Source organism: Haemaphysalis longicornis, unplaced genomic scaffold, assembly GCF_048455015.1.
Source record: "Haemaphysalis longicornis isolate Haplotype H1 unplaced genomic scaffold, Haemaphysalis longicornis Haplotype H1 scaffold_1, whole genome shotgun sequence".
Lineage (NCBI taxonomy): Eukaryota > Metazoa > Arthropoda > Arachnida > Ixodida > Ixodidae > Haemaphysalis > Haemaphysalis longicornis.
The window spans coordinates 326,602,874-326,618,357 of record NW_027526203.1 but is presented as its reverse complement, the minus strand read 5'-3'; the positions used below and the strand labels follow the sequence as shown (position 1 = coordinate 326,618,357).

Sequence of the window (15,484 nt, the reverse complement as noted above, 5' to 3'; positions counted from 1 at the left end):
AACCATGCTGCATAAAACTCCCATGAGACACAACACTCTTTTTTTGGTGCTCTTTGGCCTAGAAGCCCTTGCGCCATTAAACACAATTATCATCGAGTCGTTTCCATCATTTTTCTAACTGAACCTCGTTATAAATTACTGAAACTACAAAAAAGAAACTAGGTGAGAAAAACTACACGACGCCACGAATTAACCGTAATCTCTTTTCCGAGCGGCCGCGCGCGTTGACGTCCGGATCCGTGGCTTCGGCGGAGTGACACACAACGTCAGCTATTGCCGTTCTTAACTTGTACCCGAGTATATCACGTAAGCGGCGATAAGGCAAATTGAACAAACAGGCAAATATTCACATTCATTTCACTAAGGTAAAAGCGAGAGGCCGGGCCAGAACATGGAGGCAACCCCGCTTGATAATTCTCGGTTTTCTTGTGTATGCTTTCTTTCTGTTTTGCTTATTTGTAATGAAATTTTGTTGTATTATTTTTTCTTTTCTTAAATTCCTCTTTACCCAACGCTTTCACTGGTAGCTTAGCCAGCACTCCGGAGTCAACGGACGCACCTAGGGCCTGGCGTCGATTCAACCCCACGAGCGCGACGCTGAGCATCGATATCGAAGAAGTAATTGGCCCGTCAGTTCTAAGAAGCGATAAAGGCGATACGCTGCACAAACACAAGGGGACAAGGCACGCCAGCCGGAACCCGGCTTTATATACTCCCAACCTTCTCTCTTTGCGGCCGTCTTCTGCGCGTCCTTTGCAGCCATCGCGCTCTCCATTTGCACATACAGCAGCCGCTTTTCATAGCATTCCTGCCGCGCTTGAGCAACGCCTTGCATAGCAACGCGCTTCCCCGCTCGCGCAGTGTTCTACAGCTTTGACCTTGATCGAGAGGCTTCTTTCCTCGACAGAACGCTACGCTTTTTTACGAGATGGTGCTCTAGCGTCCCCACGTTAGTTTTCTCGCCAGGCTCTTCTGCTGATAACTTAATTTCTGCCGCACATTTAAATGAGCAGTGGTCAGCAGCGACCACCACCCAATATTATTTACAAAAAACATTTCTTTCACTTGAAGGCTCGTAATTTATTAGTTACAATAACACACGAAGCCACCCTCGACGTCACGTGGTTGCAGCTGGTTTGGTCCAGGTGCTGTATACGACTAGGCCCGCGAGAAGTCTCTGAAATGTTTGGAATGGGTATTACAAAAAGACCACCAGAACACCTCAAAGCTTCCTCGGAGGACTGTTGATCTTCATACAGGAAGCGATATACGGGACCTCATCTAACACCCCTGATCACTTTTACTGCTCCCTCAACTTGAGCAGACGCCTACGGCAGCAGTGCAATCTTCGTATGCAAAACGCGTTTTTGTCTCTCTCTCTCTCTCTCCTGCTCAAACATTCGAAGCCCTGGGGGGAGCATTGCGTATTCTTTTGACTCTGTTCTCCAGTCTGCGTGCTTTTATTGGGAAGCATTAACCTGTTCATTATTTTGTGAGGCTATTTTGGATGTGGCAGAGCTTTATTCCTGCGTGTGGGGGGTCTTATTTAGACGCAGAATATAACAAAGACTTAGACTTGAATAAGCAACGTCAACAGGTCCAACCCATTCGTTTCCTAGTGGTCTTCTTGGCCCAAAGATTTCCCGGAAAACTAACCAGCCCGGACCTTCATGCTACTGGGCTGAAAGGGGCACCTCACTGAAGCTACACCTCGGCTAGTATGGAATGGATTTGCTTGAAGCCTTTTATCCCACCTATCTTTATTGAAATAACACAATGTCATTCTTTTCTGGAATACTGCCTGGTCTGAAAAATGACATCACCGCCTACCAGAGGAGGCTACACCTGTTACATGCAGACGTACTGGGAAGGTTCCCTGAGGCACAAACAGCATTCCCTTAGCATTGGCCCCTCTAGTTTTCTGTTTGGATGGACCTGCCATTTCGGGAGAGGCATTTTTCCTGCAGTGCACACAAAGAGGCTGATGATAATGGTACTGTCTCTTACTGGTTACTCTATCTGGCGGTGTTGATGTCTTAGTTTTTATCACAGAATGTGATGCATGCCTTGTTAGAGCAAAATTTTTCCCTTAGTAGCTCACAAAGTTCCCCCTCCAGCAGTACATCCTGCTCGATATACCTCTGACTAACGCAGAACACCTAAAATCAAAAATCGTCAAAGAAATTAAAAGTTCCATGTAGGTCAAAAAGTCGCTAAACCAAAATTCCACCCTGCTCAATGTTCATTACAGGTGATGGGCTGCAGCCAATACCAGACATTAGAGACGCACGTGCTCTAACAACAAATGCCCAACCGTTAGTCAAATAAAAAATTGGAGTTAACTATTACCTTCCATGAAACCGATCCCATTTGCTGCTAGTAAGTCATGCACCGTAACAAGTAGCCCGGTGAAGCTAGAACTGATCCACATTACCTTGAGGCCATGATCCCAATTGTTTTGATACGCAGAGTCACGTTGCCCGTTATCGTAATAAACAACAGCTTAACTACCTGCTTACAACCTTGCGATGGGAGCGCAAAGGCGGCGCAAAGCCGAATCCTCATTTTGTTCCGCGCTACAGACGGCCAGTCCTCTCGCTGTTGTTGAGCCACAACGCTGCCAGGTCTAAAACAGCCACACTAACGTTCTGTGATCTACCACATTCATCACAAAGGAAATGACACACACTTTTTGTGGATCATTTCTGCCACACTAAGGTGCATAAGCTCAAAAATAAATTCGACTATAATTGGCGTCTTCCTGCATAAATGGAAATAAACCAACCCCAAAGCAATACTGCCAGCTTAGCCATTCACTATGCAACTTCGGCACAGCTTCATTGACTGAAAACACTTTAAAATGCGTAGCCAGAGCCCTAGAACGAATCAGGATATGCTACGATTTCATGATTCGTTCTATGACTTCGACACATTGTCATTTAAACCTTCATGAAACACAACTTTAGTTTAAAGGTGTGACTTATAAGGTGGCTAATTATTGATCATTGCTGTTTCCACTATATCACTTTTCTGCATCGTGCCCATTCACATTTGTTTTCGTGATATGATGTCTAAAACATGACACCAAACAATGCAAGTGCAGCTTGTGTCCTATACCTGCAAAGAAGATAAAAATGCTGCTCAGAGAAATAACTTCAGGCAGCTACCTACCTTTGTCCTGCGCTTTCGGTCGTTGACGGCGTTTTATTTTTTCCGTAGAAACTGTGCGAACATTAGGGCACTGCTTGATTATTCTGAACACATACGAAAGCCAGGGTTGTTGGTAGTTACATAAATATTCACGCCACAATTTATTAAACGCAACTTATTTTACACATCCAGGCATTCCCGATCACGCTCGGCAGAATGCGAACACTGTACAACGAATCAACTCGGATTGGGCTGCTTTAAGGCGCCCCCTTAATGGCGCACACCTATATACACAAAGCGGCCCCACGAGTCGCCACTTGTTGACTGCGAAGCTGGCGTTCACGAAACATGGGGGTGTCGCTACACGCTTTCTTTTTCTGGGCTTACAGGCTTTGTTTTTACGCAGACAGGAACGAAACGCCTAGTAGCCATGTCTATGTACAGCAGACTAGTAGTCAGTATGAGCACCGCCAATCCCGCTCGACAACAGCTCTCGGCTCTGGGAGAGAGACTGCGCTCTTTAGGATTATGCGTAATTACTAAACAATGTAACGCTTAAAAAATCAATAAAATTTTGCAAACCTTTGACACTCCCTAATACTAAAGCCAGCTCGCCAGCCCTTGCAGGGGTGGGGTGTCCGCTACAAAGTAATCTTACCCTTGCAAGCAGGATGTCTTGATATAAAGGCTCCACATTTTGCGGCACTGAACCCGCCTTATTTGACGGATATCTGCATATTCGACTAAGCGACTAGCCGCAATTCGCCTTCGTAGGCATGTCCAGGGACACGCGGATACGTAGCCAGGATGGTTTGATGAGGAGCAAGCTGGGAACCGTTAATGGGGTAAGGGAGTTGTTTAAACATTGGAACCGCAAAGTTACTCACTCACCCGGCTTTAAAGACTTAAGGCTTGCTGTTTTAATCTTATCGAACTGGTAATTTAGGTAACCATGAGGTTTTTGTTAAGCTTCTGGCTGTAATGTAGTTCCGGTATACTGATGATGCGGAACTGACTGAAGCTGATTTGCGCTTAGGGTAAGAGAGCAGAACTGAAAGCTTTTTCTTTAAACACCATCTGTCTGTAAATGTCGTCGTTTTCCTCACACAAAATCAGACTGCATCCTCCTAAATGAGAAATAAGACTCAACAGAGTCACAAAACTGTATAGCGAAAAACAACAATCTTTGTCATGCATGGTGTCCGCTTTACCAGAAGCTATGCCATCAATTCAACCAATGAGCTCACACATTCTTTCAACTGCTTCTCATTATCATAAAGAAGTACACAAGGAAAAGAGTTGCCGAGGACCGTGTACTTGTACAACACAAGGGCAGACTTCCCTTTTAATTGGGTTGTAAATAACTGCGACTTCCTCATTTCTAAGCAATCTGAATTTCCGCCCGGAGCACACTTTCCTTTCACTGAATTTTGTTTCGCTTGCTTAAAGAAGAGCCAGCATATGCGTCGTACGAGAGAACGGTCCAATGGTTCAATTTTGCCTTTGCGTACTTTAATCCCCGCGACTTGATTCACCTACTGCTTGTGCCCCTCATTTGCGAGGCTAACCAGAAAATGTGGCACAGGATACGCTTAGTTTTATTTGTGCGCTATTCACTGCACAATTAGGCCGCCACTTTATCGCTGTCTGTATTTCTTTGCTGTATTAGCGCGAAGTAAGATCTGATTCACCTAAACTTTCCTGCCTTTAATTGCAGAGCGCCCCCTTCATTTGTTTGTTAGTGCAGTGTATATGCATTGCTAAAGAAGATATAAAAAGGTGCCGTATTCGAAATCTCCACAACTTGGGTTGACTTCGAAGGACACGAAGAACCTCGATAGGTAAAAACATATCGACTGAATTACACTGGTGCTTCGTGCAATTTCTTTCGTCCTCCACTGATCATCTCCATGAAGGGTTGGTACCTGCAAGGCCGCGCGCCTTGTACGGACCTTAAAAAATATCTGCTGTTTTTCTTCCCGAATGTGGCGCATATGCATTAAAACAGCCGCTGGCTTCAAAGTGTTTAGTTTGCTCATTACATCGATGGAAGCCCCTCTGTCGAATTAGTCGCAATATGACCGTTAAATTCCATGTACCCGGAGGCAGACAGCCAGCATTTTTATGTATGGTGTACGTGAGCGTGTGTACATTTATAAATATCGCCTCGAAAAGTTCTTGCTGTGATTGCGATATCTTCGAGACACGGCCATTATACCTCATCCAAGCACTGAAACTGTTCGGGCATATGAATTGAATTCTAAGCGAGAAATATTGCCTGCACGGCACATCGCCTGGGGCTTTCCCGTTCTAATGGCAGGCGTGTATTTTATATTTTGCTTGATATGCGATGATTCCTGCTGCTAGACCTAACGTCTTGCAGGAGCTTGTTGATTACGTACTTGATATTGTGCGCTGGGGGTCAAGCTTGTTCTCTTTTTTTATTATTTTCGTTCACAACAGCAGCGGAGCACTTTCTTGTCTTCATTCAGCCAAAGAGAGTGGCGTCTTACGCACCACCATGTAACAAAATAAATAGACAGACAAGCACACCATTGACTGGAACATTGTCTAGGAAAAAGATAACAAGAAAACAAGTGGTCAGTTAAATAGGCGCCAAAATTACTGATTTTGTATCCTCAGCAGATTAGTTCGTGCTCCGGAGCTAAAACAGCAGCACGTGCACCGGTACACGCACACGTTTTCAGAGTTAAAATGTCAGAGAAAAAAAAACTGCTGGTGTCAGTGAGCGTGATAGCGAGATGGACATTTCATGTCATTGCGAAAGATTCAAGGTTATGCCCCCTTCCGGAACACGTACAGAAAAGACGATGAAAAACGTTGCATTCTGTGCTTACTGTTGAGAGCTTCCAGGACAGCTCTGGTTATCTTTGGTAGTCAAAGTATTGTCTGTGCGTACACGATGTCCCCTGTCGAAGAGGCTGCGCCGGGTTTTAAAACGAGTTCTCGAACGAGACGCCCCTTGAAGCTTTGTGGTGCTGCGACTGATGGGAAAATATACCTGGGCTAGAGCATGCGCGCTATGCAGAGGGCCCACTTTCGTGTCGCTTATCAGCGGCGGGAAACGGGGCTCGCGCTTGGCTATTCTTCTGGTCCTGTTAACTTTCTCCGCACTTTAAGAACCGCACCGCGCAGTGAAAATCAACAAAAAGAAAATACTTCATTAACAAAAGTGGACTAGTATATAGCAAAGGCGCAACGCGTAAGTCGTTTCTCCTCAGACGTTGTGAAGTGTGGTTATTGGTGTTATACAGGTAGGGTGCGCGAATTTTCATTTATGCGGAGTTGCTTTGAGCCTGAGGGGCTGATCTCGAAAGAACCGAGTCGATGTGTTGGCACACTGTGGAGGGAGAGCTCATTTCACGAGGAATCTTGGTTGATCAAATGCTGCCTTTGTGTCACAGATGAAGACGTGCTTCACTTAGCACTAGATGCACCAAAAAAGAAGTCCCGTCTTTTTCTCTTTCTTTAGATACATATGGAATCCAGGAGACGCTGCCACAATCACCAGGCATCCACAAAAGGGGGGAAACGAGACGGGAGGCACACTCCCCTTCAGAGATGCTGGCTCTCGAGGAGTCGCGGTACATGTATCCACACACATTCGCGCGCAGACATGCACTCCCTACTTCGCAAACACGCACACACACACCGGGACTGAGCGCAGTTTCCAGGGGTTAGTTTACGTACACACGCAGCACAGGCACACACAGACTGTGTAAAATAACTTCCCTCTTCGAGAAGTGAGAAAGTGGCTCCATGCCATGATGGCGGGTTGGCGAGTTGATCAGTCCGGGAAAGGGGCGGGTGAACTTATTTACATGGGGAGTGAGGGAAAGTTTCGGGGAGGAGACGAAGGCACATATTGGTGGACGTTTTCTTCGTCGCTCCCCGCTTGCCACGATCACTTGATGGCCGACAGAGAAGAGGAATCTCATCTCCATCGAAGACAAAAAGAACGAGGCATTGGAGAGAGATAGAGGCGGCGAGGAAACGGGCACTCGGAGGTGCCTGCTGCCTCCGCAGCTCTGATGCGACTGGGGAAGAGCTCTCGAGGACTTTGGGCCGGTGCTGTCTTTAGCGTGGCTATCACACGTTCCCCGGTGGTCCGAAAGCTCTGCATGCTGGCTGCCTTCATACTTCGGGCCGGGCCGAAGAAAAGCACGGACGCTGCCTTCGCAATTTCGTGACTCGATGCGATGGAGGTCTGCTTTTCTCGCCTTTCCGCCCAGGAGGTCGTGGTGTTGCACAACGAGAAGAACGCGCACTGCTCCTTAGCGCGGCCTTAACCGGATTTTGAGGCCGTGTTTAGAACGCGTCACCAGTTCCGCCACAAGGTGGATTTTATCCCTGAAGTCGACGGACTGGATGCAAAAGTTCCGCAGTACCGAGCACAAGACCACCTTCTCTTCCATCAGAGCGAACTTCTGACCTGCAAGCACAAACACAGGTGAGGACGCGACACTTGCACGCTTGCCCACGCAGGCCAAGCGCAGCAGAAAAACTGCGCACCGCAGTAAAATCGAAACAAAGCCTTGAAGCGCAAAACGTTCAGGGCTGAGCAATAATTCTCAGGCACTAGGCGTCCGTGGTTCACGTGAGAGCCTCCGTGCCGTAATATCTGGTGTAGCCGGGATTAAATCCTAGATGTAAGCGGATATATCACACTACCGGACGTTAGCAGAGGAGCTAGCCAACACAATGTATACACACACAGACGTAACATCCTGCCGCGAGTTAAACATTTTGGTGCAACCCACTTTCAGCTTCTTGGAACTTGTGCTTCTTAGTAAGGGTAGAAGGATTTCATTGCACGGAAAGATTCATAAAAACACGAACTTCTCGCTGCTGGCACCCGCCTTCGTTTTGTTCTGAACGTCCGCAACACTTTTCAGAAACTTTAGCGTTGCCTTCGCTGATAGATGCAACAACTTGTACGACATTTAACACGACCCTGGACGAAGCACGGAACCCCTAAATCAAACCCAAATGCTCAGCATGGCATACGTTGATTCGGGTTTACGCTGAAACATTTTGTCAGAATTGCAAATATGCAAGCCCGCGAGGACCGCGACTCTCGTGCACCGGCCTGGGTAATTTTAAAACGTTTTTACGTGCACAACAAATGGCGCCGCCATCTTCGCCAGCTCTAGGAAACAATCTGTGAAACGAAGGCGATGGCCGGTGGTTCTACAAAGACGTGTGCAATGTCCAGGCCAGTCATCCCCCTCAGCAAGCGCGCAGTAACTTGCATTATGTTACAAACGACGGGGGAAAAAATAAAACGCTAGCACTCTTGTGGTATGCGACAAACATCATTAATGCTGATCGTATAAAGAAAATTCTTGAGGGAGAGGTTATAGGTGTTGCAGGACCCGTTTAAATTTATCGCCGGAAATTATTTCGCACTTCCTAAGTCTAATGGCAGTGGATGTTGCGAACGACTAGTGCGGCTCATATGTCAAGTGAAGCCTTGTGAAGGTTAAGCAAACCATAAAAAAATATTCAGACGAATCGCGAAAAGTTGCCTGGAGGAATTTACGAGCCCGCACGTATCTAAAATGAAAGCTAAAATGAAAGAACACTCTAGCGTTACGTGCTTTCTTATTCTAAATATAAGGTTTCAGAAAAGCTGAGCCCGCCAAGCACTACGCTTTCAAAATGACAAGAACATATTTGGCTATCAGGCAGTGGCAGCCGCATCAATTTTCTGAGAAAGCATTTCACGCATTCTGTGCACAAACAGTTTTCTAACAAAATCATACCTCATGAAGCTCATAATTATTTTTGCTAGTTTTGTTAGCAATTCCTTTACTTTACGTTTTGATTTACGTTTACTGGTGCTAATCGGGTCCTGAACCTCGCATTACTCTATCATGTTTTGAGTAACGGACAGGTACCGTGTGGGCGCTGGTTGAACGCCAACTTTCAATGTGAAAATCGCATGCATCGCACGGCATGTAACTAGGAACAGAATTGTGTGTTATCTGAAACGCTGTGAACTTGCACTTGCCTATGCAGTTGCGCGGCCCGGCCGAGAAAGGTACATAGGCGAACGGATGCCTTCCAACGCAGTTCTCTGGGCGGAACCTATCGGGGTCGAAGACCTCTGGGTTGGGAAATATCTCCTTGTCTCGATGGAGCATGAATGTGAAGAGGAAACACGTCGTGCCCCGCGGGACCGTGTAGCCGTCTGTTGGGAAAAAGATAGACGTACACTGAAGTCAGCGAACCGCTTGTCAGGCAGGAGCGTGGATGCTCGCAGTGGAACACACTCACTTAAATTTTTCGCACCTACAAAGAGCGGTACACTGTTTGAGTGCTACTTCTGATGGTAGTAGCTGGGCTTCGCGGCTTCAATTTGGGATGCCAAGCTCTAATAATAAACCCCTTCTTTAATCGTGACAGCAAACCATTGAACTGCCTCGCAATTTTATACAACTCCTACTTATGGTACCTCTGCGGCACAGACAAAAAAACTCACTCAGCCCCTACCAGCCTGAGAAGAACTTCTTGCTGGGCTAGTTGGTGATCAGTCGTCATGATTTGGGGCGCAACAAAAAACACGGACGAAGAAACTGAGTAATCGAGACAGGCGCTAACTTCCAACTATTTTATTCGGCATGTGCTTATATACCCTAGGAAAACAGAGGACGAGGAAGGAGGATCGTACACATACACAGATGATAACAAAGACAGACATGTTTACAGCACATTTTTCACAAAGCCCATTCCGCTATTCCACAGTGCAATTCAGGTATCACTTACACAGCTATCCGCCCTCTCCCTGATATAATACGCTTCGGTTAGTTCCCTCGCCTCTCTGTTCTTGCTTTCGTTTAGTATTTTTATCTCTGTTTCTTCATCCGTGTTTTTTTTTTTGTTGCGCTCCAAATCATGGCCCTATCAGCGTCATAAAGAAATTTTTTCTCCGCATCATCATTGTCATATGGAAAGAGCAACTTACCAAACGAATGACCTGACCAAGTTATGGAAGAACCTCTTAACATTTCAAAACGATCACTGAAAATGTTCCCACCACTTCAGTGAAAATGTTAAAGCCGACATTAGAGTCAGGCTCACTGCTGTGGACGAGGACTACGGCGGCGGCCGCACATCTGAACACTCTCGCGCCTACAGCTTAAGCCAGAGAAGAGAAGTTATTCTCTCTCTCTCTCTCTCTCTCTCTCTCTCTCTCTCTCTCTCTCTCTCTCTCTAAGTTGCATTTGGGGTGCTTCCTGAGTTACTTGCGCGCCTCAATCATGTGTACTAGTGATTGTGCGGGTTCAAACGCAGCCTAAAAGCTGTTTTTTTAATAAAGACCAAGTGATGCATGTTCCAGATGGATAGATTTAATATCGCTATTGTAATCGAAGCGGGGTATGTCGCTGTAAAAATAGTTATGGAGCCGTGAGCTGCGCACACAGAGCTGCCAACAGAGTGCAAAACAGGGAAAGCAACATTTTTGCAGTTTCTTTTGGAGTCGAACTCAGGTCATATACGTTCTGCATTAGCAGTGCCATTCAGTGCCGGGTTCGCATACTTTATATTATATTCATGCCTAAAGCGCCATATTTACCTACAAATTACGAGCAACGTTTGTTTTAAGGTAACAATACCCTTAAGAATTCCTGTTTAATTGCTGCATGTTATAGTCATGCTTCAAGCGCCATATTTACCTACAAATTACGATTCACGTTTGCTTTAAGGTGACAGTACCCTTACGAATGCCTGTTTAATTGCTTTAACACCAATAAGCGGACCATGTCAGGCAAAGGATTTTTTTCTGAAAATAAAACGACTTTCAAATTGCGCAGATTCAGAGTTGATAGCTGTAGCTTACTGAGTCATGCGGGGCTAGAACAGTAGGCCGTCCTGCCGCATGGAATGCAGGGTCGCCATGATAGAATTTATGGAAAATTGTTGTAACCCTCGTACTTCGTGCATCCACTTAAACAAGTCATATGAGCCTTTGCCATACAACATCGTATACAAGTTTAGCGATATCGTAGGCTTCCTCCTTAAAAATGGTCCAAATAACCGTTCGAAAAGAATTCTCATTCGGCATTGGACAACTCCGTGGTGTTGAGTGTCAATGTTTCTGAACGTGTTTCCACACACGAAACAAAAATGGCGCCCACGTAAATTCTGCGTAGTCATAAAGTACCGACTGCCTTTATTAGTAAAGCGGACAATAAACGATGACTCAAGCCGATTGCGCGATAGGCGATTGAGCGCAAATAAGCTTCGTAAACCTGCGAGGGGAGCTTAGATTCTTTTCCTTGTTGGAGCCAGCTTTAAGCTTAAGCTGAGCGGATGAGGACGTAATAAACCAGACCGAAGCATTCATTTTTATTTCAGCCATTCGAGAGATAAAGCCGCTGGGATATTTCTGCTACCTCTTGCCACTCGCTCGAGAAACAGTAACAATGGCCCAGCTGTTACACGTGCTCACAAAACAGAGCTCGAGTCCGACCATTTTGAACGAAGTATGTCTTACCTCAGCCACTTTTGCAGCTGTTCACACGTTGTGTGTATTTTGGGGCCAAAACTATGTCTTATTTTAGCTCTGAAATGCTCTGTTACGTCATTTATTTGTAGAAAATATTGTTACTCACTCACTACCACGTCTTCCATTAGCTCTCTTCCAATGAATGGCACTGATGGAAACAGTCGTTGTGACTCCTAGAAAGGGAATTCATGTGAATGTTGCCAAAAAAGGTACAGTTGCAGCATAAATAACAGCATTAAAAACGTTTCATGAAATTCTGTAATAAACACAAGATCAATGAAGTGCATTTTTTAGAACTCCTGCAACAATAGAGTAATTTAATCATCCTATTCTTGTATTGCTGTCATAAGTATTATTGACTGCATTAATCAGGACTCCCTAATATGAGAACGTTAAGTTGATACCAAGTTCATATAAACGAAAACACTGATTAATAATGGACCCCTCGATCGCAGCAAGCAAAATGGCAACGAGGGACTATTGCGTCCCAGTAACAAAAATGATTGCAAGAAACATCGGCATAAGAGTGGTTCAGAACTTTTGAAAGAAAGACTACAATTTTCTGTTCATCAAAACTCCCACTCACTTTTTTTTATCTCTTTTGATTATGCTCCTGTCGTCACAAAAACATGAACGTTATGGTTATGCGCGAAACACATCGCAGCGTTTAGCGTACAATGGAATTCATACCGCAATAGCACAACCCATGGTTTGTTGAAGCATATGTCAGTGGAGGCAGGTCTGCGGGTACTTCGGTACAAGACAATATGTGTGGTTGTTATGGTATACTTAGTGGGAAAATTGTGTATGTTGTCAGGAGACTTTGCTAATTCTCCTTGAAGCAAAAGGGAGAAAGGAATCTGACTCGCTCCTTTACGAGATCGGCTGCTTTGAAAAATTAGACAATATAAGAAATAAGACCCCCCCCCCCTCTCCCCCACTCCCAAAAATGTATAAAGGCCTCAAAAGCACAATAAACACCTTCAGAGCGCACTCCAGGTATTTCATTTCTTTGAGGTCGTCGGGTGTGATGGCACGCTCTCTATCCTCTCCGAAGATCCCGTCCAGCTCCTCGTGAATCTTTTGCTGTACATCTGTGTAGAGTCCGATCAAATACATAGCCCATGAGATACCCATGGCTGTAGTGTCATGGCCCTAGAAAAAGAAAAAAAGCAAGGCGAGAGAGTGACACACATTTTTACATTGGTTGGCCAAAAAATGCCGGAGTCCAAGTAAGCGTAAAATTGTCAGGGCGGGATCAATAGTCAACGAAACAACAACAACAACAAAAGAAGAACGCCGGCCACAGTAGTTCCTAAAACAAACGGCTGTGAACACGGCACCCTTGTGATAACCGGGACGTCAATTTCGACAAACGTTTGTGGTCAGCACTATACTGTGAGTGTAGACCAGTTAATAACTGTGTTGGATAGCTATTACCGAGCACGGTTTTGTAGAAAGCATGGATTAACTCGGTAGATAGAAAAACCGGCACCTTTGGCACACAGACAGCACAAAAAACAGCCGATGGACGGCATACTAAATGGCTGGCAGCCCATAGAATAAAAAGTATAGTAATTAAGTTGAAAATACAATTGAGTAAGTTTGCGTCTGGGTGGGATTTAAAACAGACACCTTCTGAAAGCTTGATGAGCGCACAACCCTAACACCACCACAGTTCGGTGGTTTCAGCTGACTTAAGATGGACCTAGTGAATACGTTGTGGCTTTTCACTAAGAAACGTTTGGTAGAGATACTTACTGGGAACTACATGCGTAATACATATAAGCGACTAGCAAAGTACATTCCCAAATAATGTGTTCTTGCTTGAAGATGCCAACAGGGGTAGCTGCCGAGTTATAGTAAGAGAGAGAAGGAAAAGACGCAAAGGAAAACGATAAATGTGGACCTAGTGTATGAGTTGTGTCCCTCGGTTTATAAACTTGTGTTCGAGGCATGATTAGTAATTTGAGCAGAATAATCATGGAAGTAGCAATTAAGGAAGTGGGAAAATGCGTTCCCTCTAGATGCCCTCTTCGCTTGGCATGCGAACTCGAGTATGTGCCAGGTCATAGCAGCCAATATAAGAAAATGGTGCAACCGTAAAATGCTAATGGCAACAATGAAAGTACACGTTTAACAGTGTGACAACCATGCTTTTGTGATAACTGCATCGTAGCAGGAACATCAGTGTCTCCGTAATTTTAGCTGCAGTGCAAAGTTGTATGTAAATTCGAATGGGGTATTAAGTGAAGCCTATCGGGGGGAGGGGGGGAGATGTGGGGCGCTTGTGCAAGCGAATGACGCTTATCTGCACACCATAGACGAGCATAAAAGCAAAAAAAAATTACAGATGGTTTTGTGCACCAGCGACAGAATATCGTGCGAAAGCGGCGTATATTCCTGCTTATAATGTGTTGTCCAGTACTACTACTGTGTCCTCGTGTACTACTGTACTACTACTGTGGCTTCGGTGTCCTTAATTAAGAGTAAACGCATAGGATAAAGGGTGCGGGCCCAGATTTCTTGTGGTAGACCATCGTAGTGGATTGACTCGAAGTCATCGATCGATTGATTGATTGCTTTGTGCATGCCCTAGCAGCCTCTGTAGCAACGCGTGCTGAAGCCGCATACAATCCTGTTTAAAAAGCGTTTCCGTACAGCGTTGCCGTCGTGAGACCTCGAAGCGCGGCCTCAAAGCGCGGCGTAACGTCGCGTTCTGAGGTCTTATGCCGTTAACCGGCGCATGCAGTTTGAAGTACAATGAGTTTAAAAGTGCTTTTGTAGTTGTTGTAACGGGTACCGGTTGATGACGTTAGAGCACAAAGCGTCATCTTAAGCCTAACGTCTATGTATAGGCATTATGTTACGCAACATAACGGTAGGCCTAACTACAGTAGCCGATCGATTTTTCGGACCTGGAGGGGAACGGAAAATAGTCAGAATAAAGGAGAAGTCCGAAAAATCCGTGAGTCATTACTCTTATGGAACAACTGCCGGTTCCTCGGGAAAGTCCGAAATACCCAGCAAGTCCGAATTTTCGGAACCCCAAAAAACTGTCGGCTACTGTACATGCCAATCAACGCTATACTTATTGTACAACGAACAGGGGGCCGGTTGACGACATTGGCCCCAAAGTTGAACGTTAAGCACAATTTTCGTGCTGAAATTTGTAACCCTAAAAATTTGAAAAAAGCACATTTAGGGTTGCCCCCTCACTAACCCCTATTGGGCATATCTAAATCGCGGGGAAAATTGCGTGCTTTTAAGGGTTCCTCAATACATGTATGGGCCGGGCCGTTGATGCATCAAGTTATTTTGGCTGACAAACGTTAGCCTCACAAATTCGAAAAAAGAAAAAAACATCTAGTGTTTTCATTCGAAGAAATCTCTAAGCCAGTGAGAGTCACGTTTCCCAAATTAGTCTTGAAACTTCGGGAGTACAATTCTGTCATGTATTAGCTGACCCGCCATGGTAGAACAGGGGCTAAGGCATTGTGGTGCTGAGCACGAGGACGCGGGTTCGATTCCCGGCCGCAGCGGCCGCTTTTCGGATGGAGGCGAAAAGCAAAAACACCCGTGTATTCGAGATTTCGACGCACTTTAAAGTTCCCCAGGTGGTCAAAATTAATCCGGAGCCCTCCACTACGGCTCGCATCATCGCCTGTGAAGCGTCGTCGCGTTAAACACCACAATCAACTGTAGCAGCTCAGTAAAGCTGGATGTTTTAAAATTACATCTCTAAGAGAGGGAAAAGGGCAAAATGCTTTTGTTAACTTTCCGATTACCTCGCAAGCTCGT

The 15,484-nt window shown here is 45.4% G+C and overlaps 1 protein-coding gene across 1 annotated transcript in view; it reads right to left on the bottom strand.

Moving 5' to 3' along the window:
• LOC144159591 (uncharacterized) overlaps window positions 1-15,484 on the bottom strand; it is a 146,615-nt gene that overhangs the window by 43,978 nt on the left and 87,153 nt on the right. The window contains exons 8-11 of the mRNA XM_077691178.1: window positions 12,665-12,838; window positions 11,790-11,856; window positions 9,185-9,364; window positions 7,451-7,603 (exon numbers count right to left, since the gene is read on the bottom strand). Coding sequence (XP_077547304.1) covers window positions 7,451-7,603; window positions 9,185-9,364; window positions 11,790-11,856; window positions 12,665-12,838 — 574 coding nt within the window. The remainder of the gene's footprint in view (window positions 1-7,450; window positions 7,604-9,184; window positions 9,365-11,789; window positions 11,857-12,664; window positions 12,839-15,484) is intronic.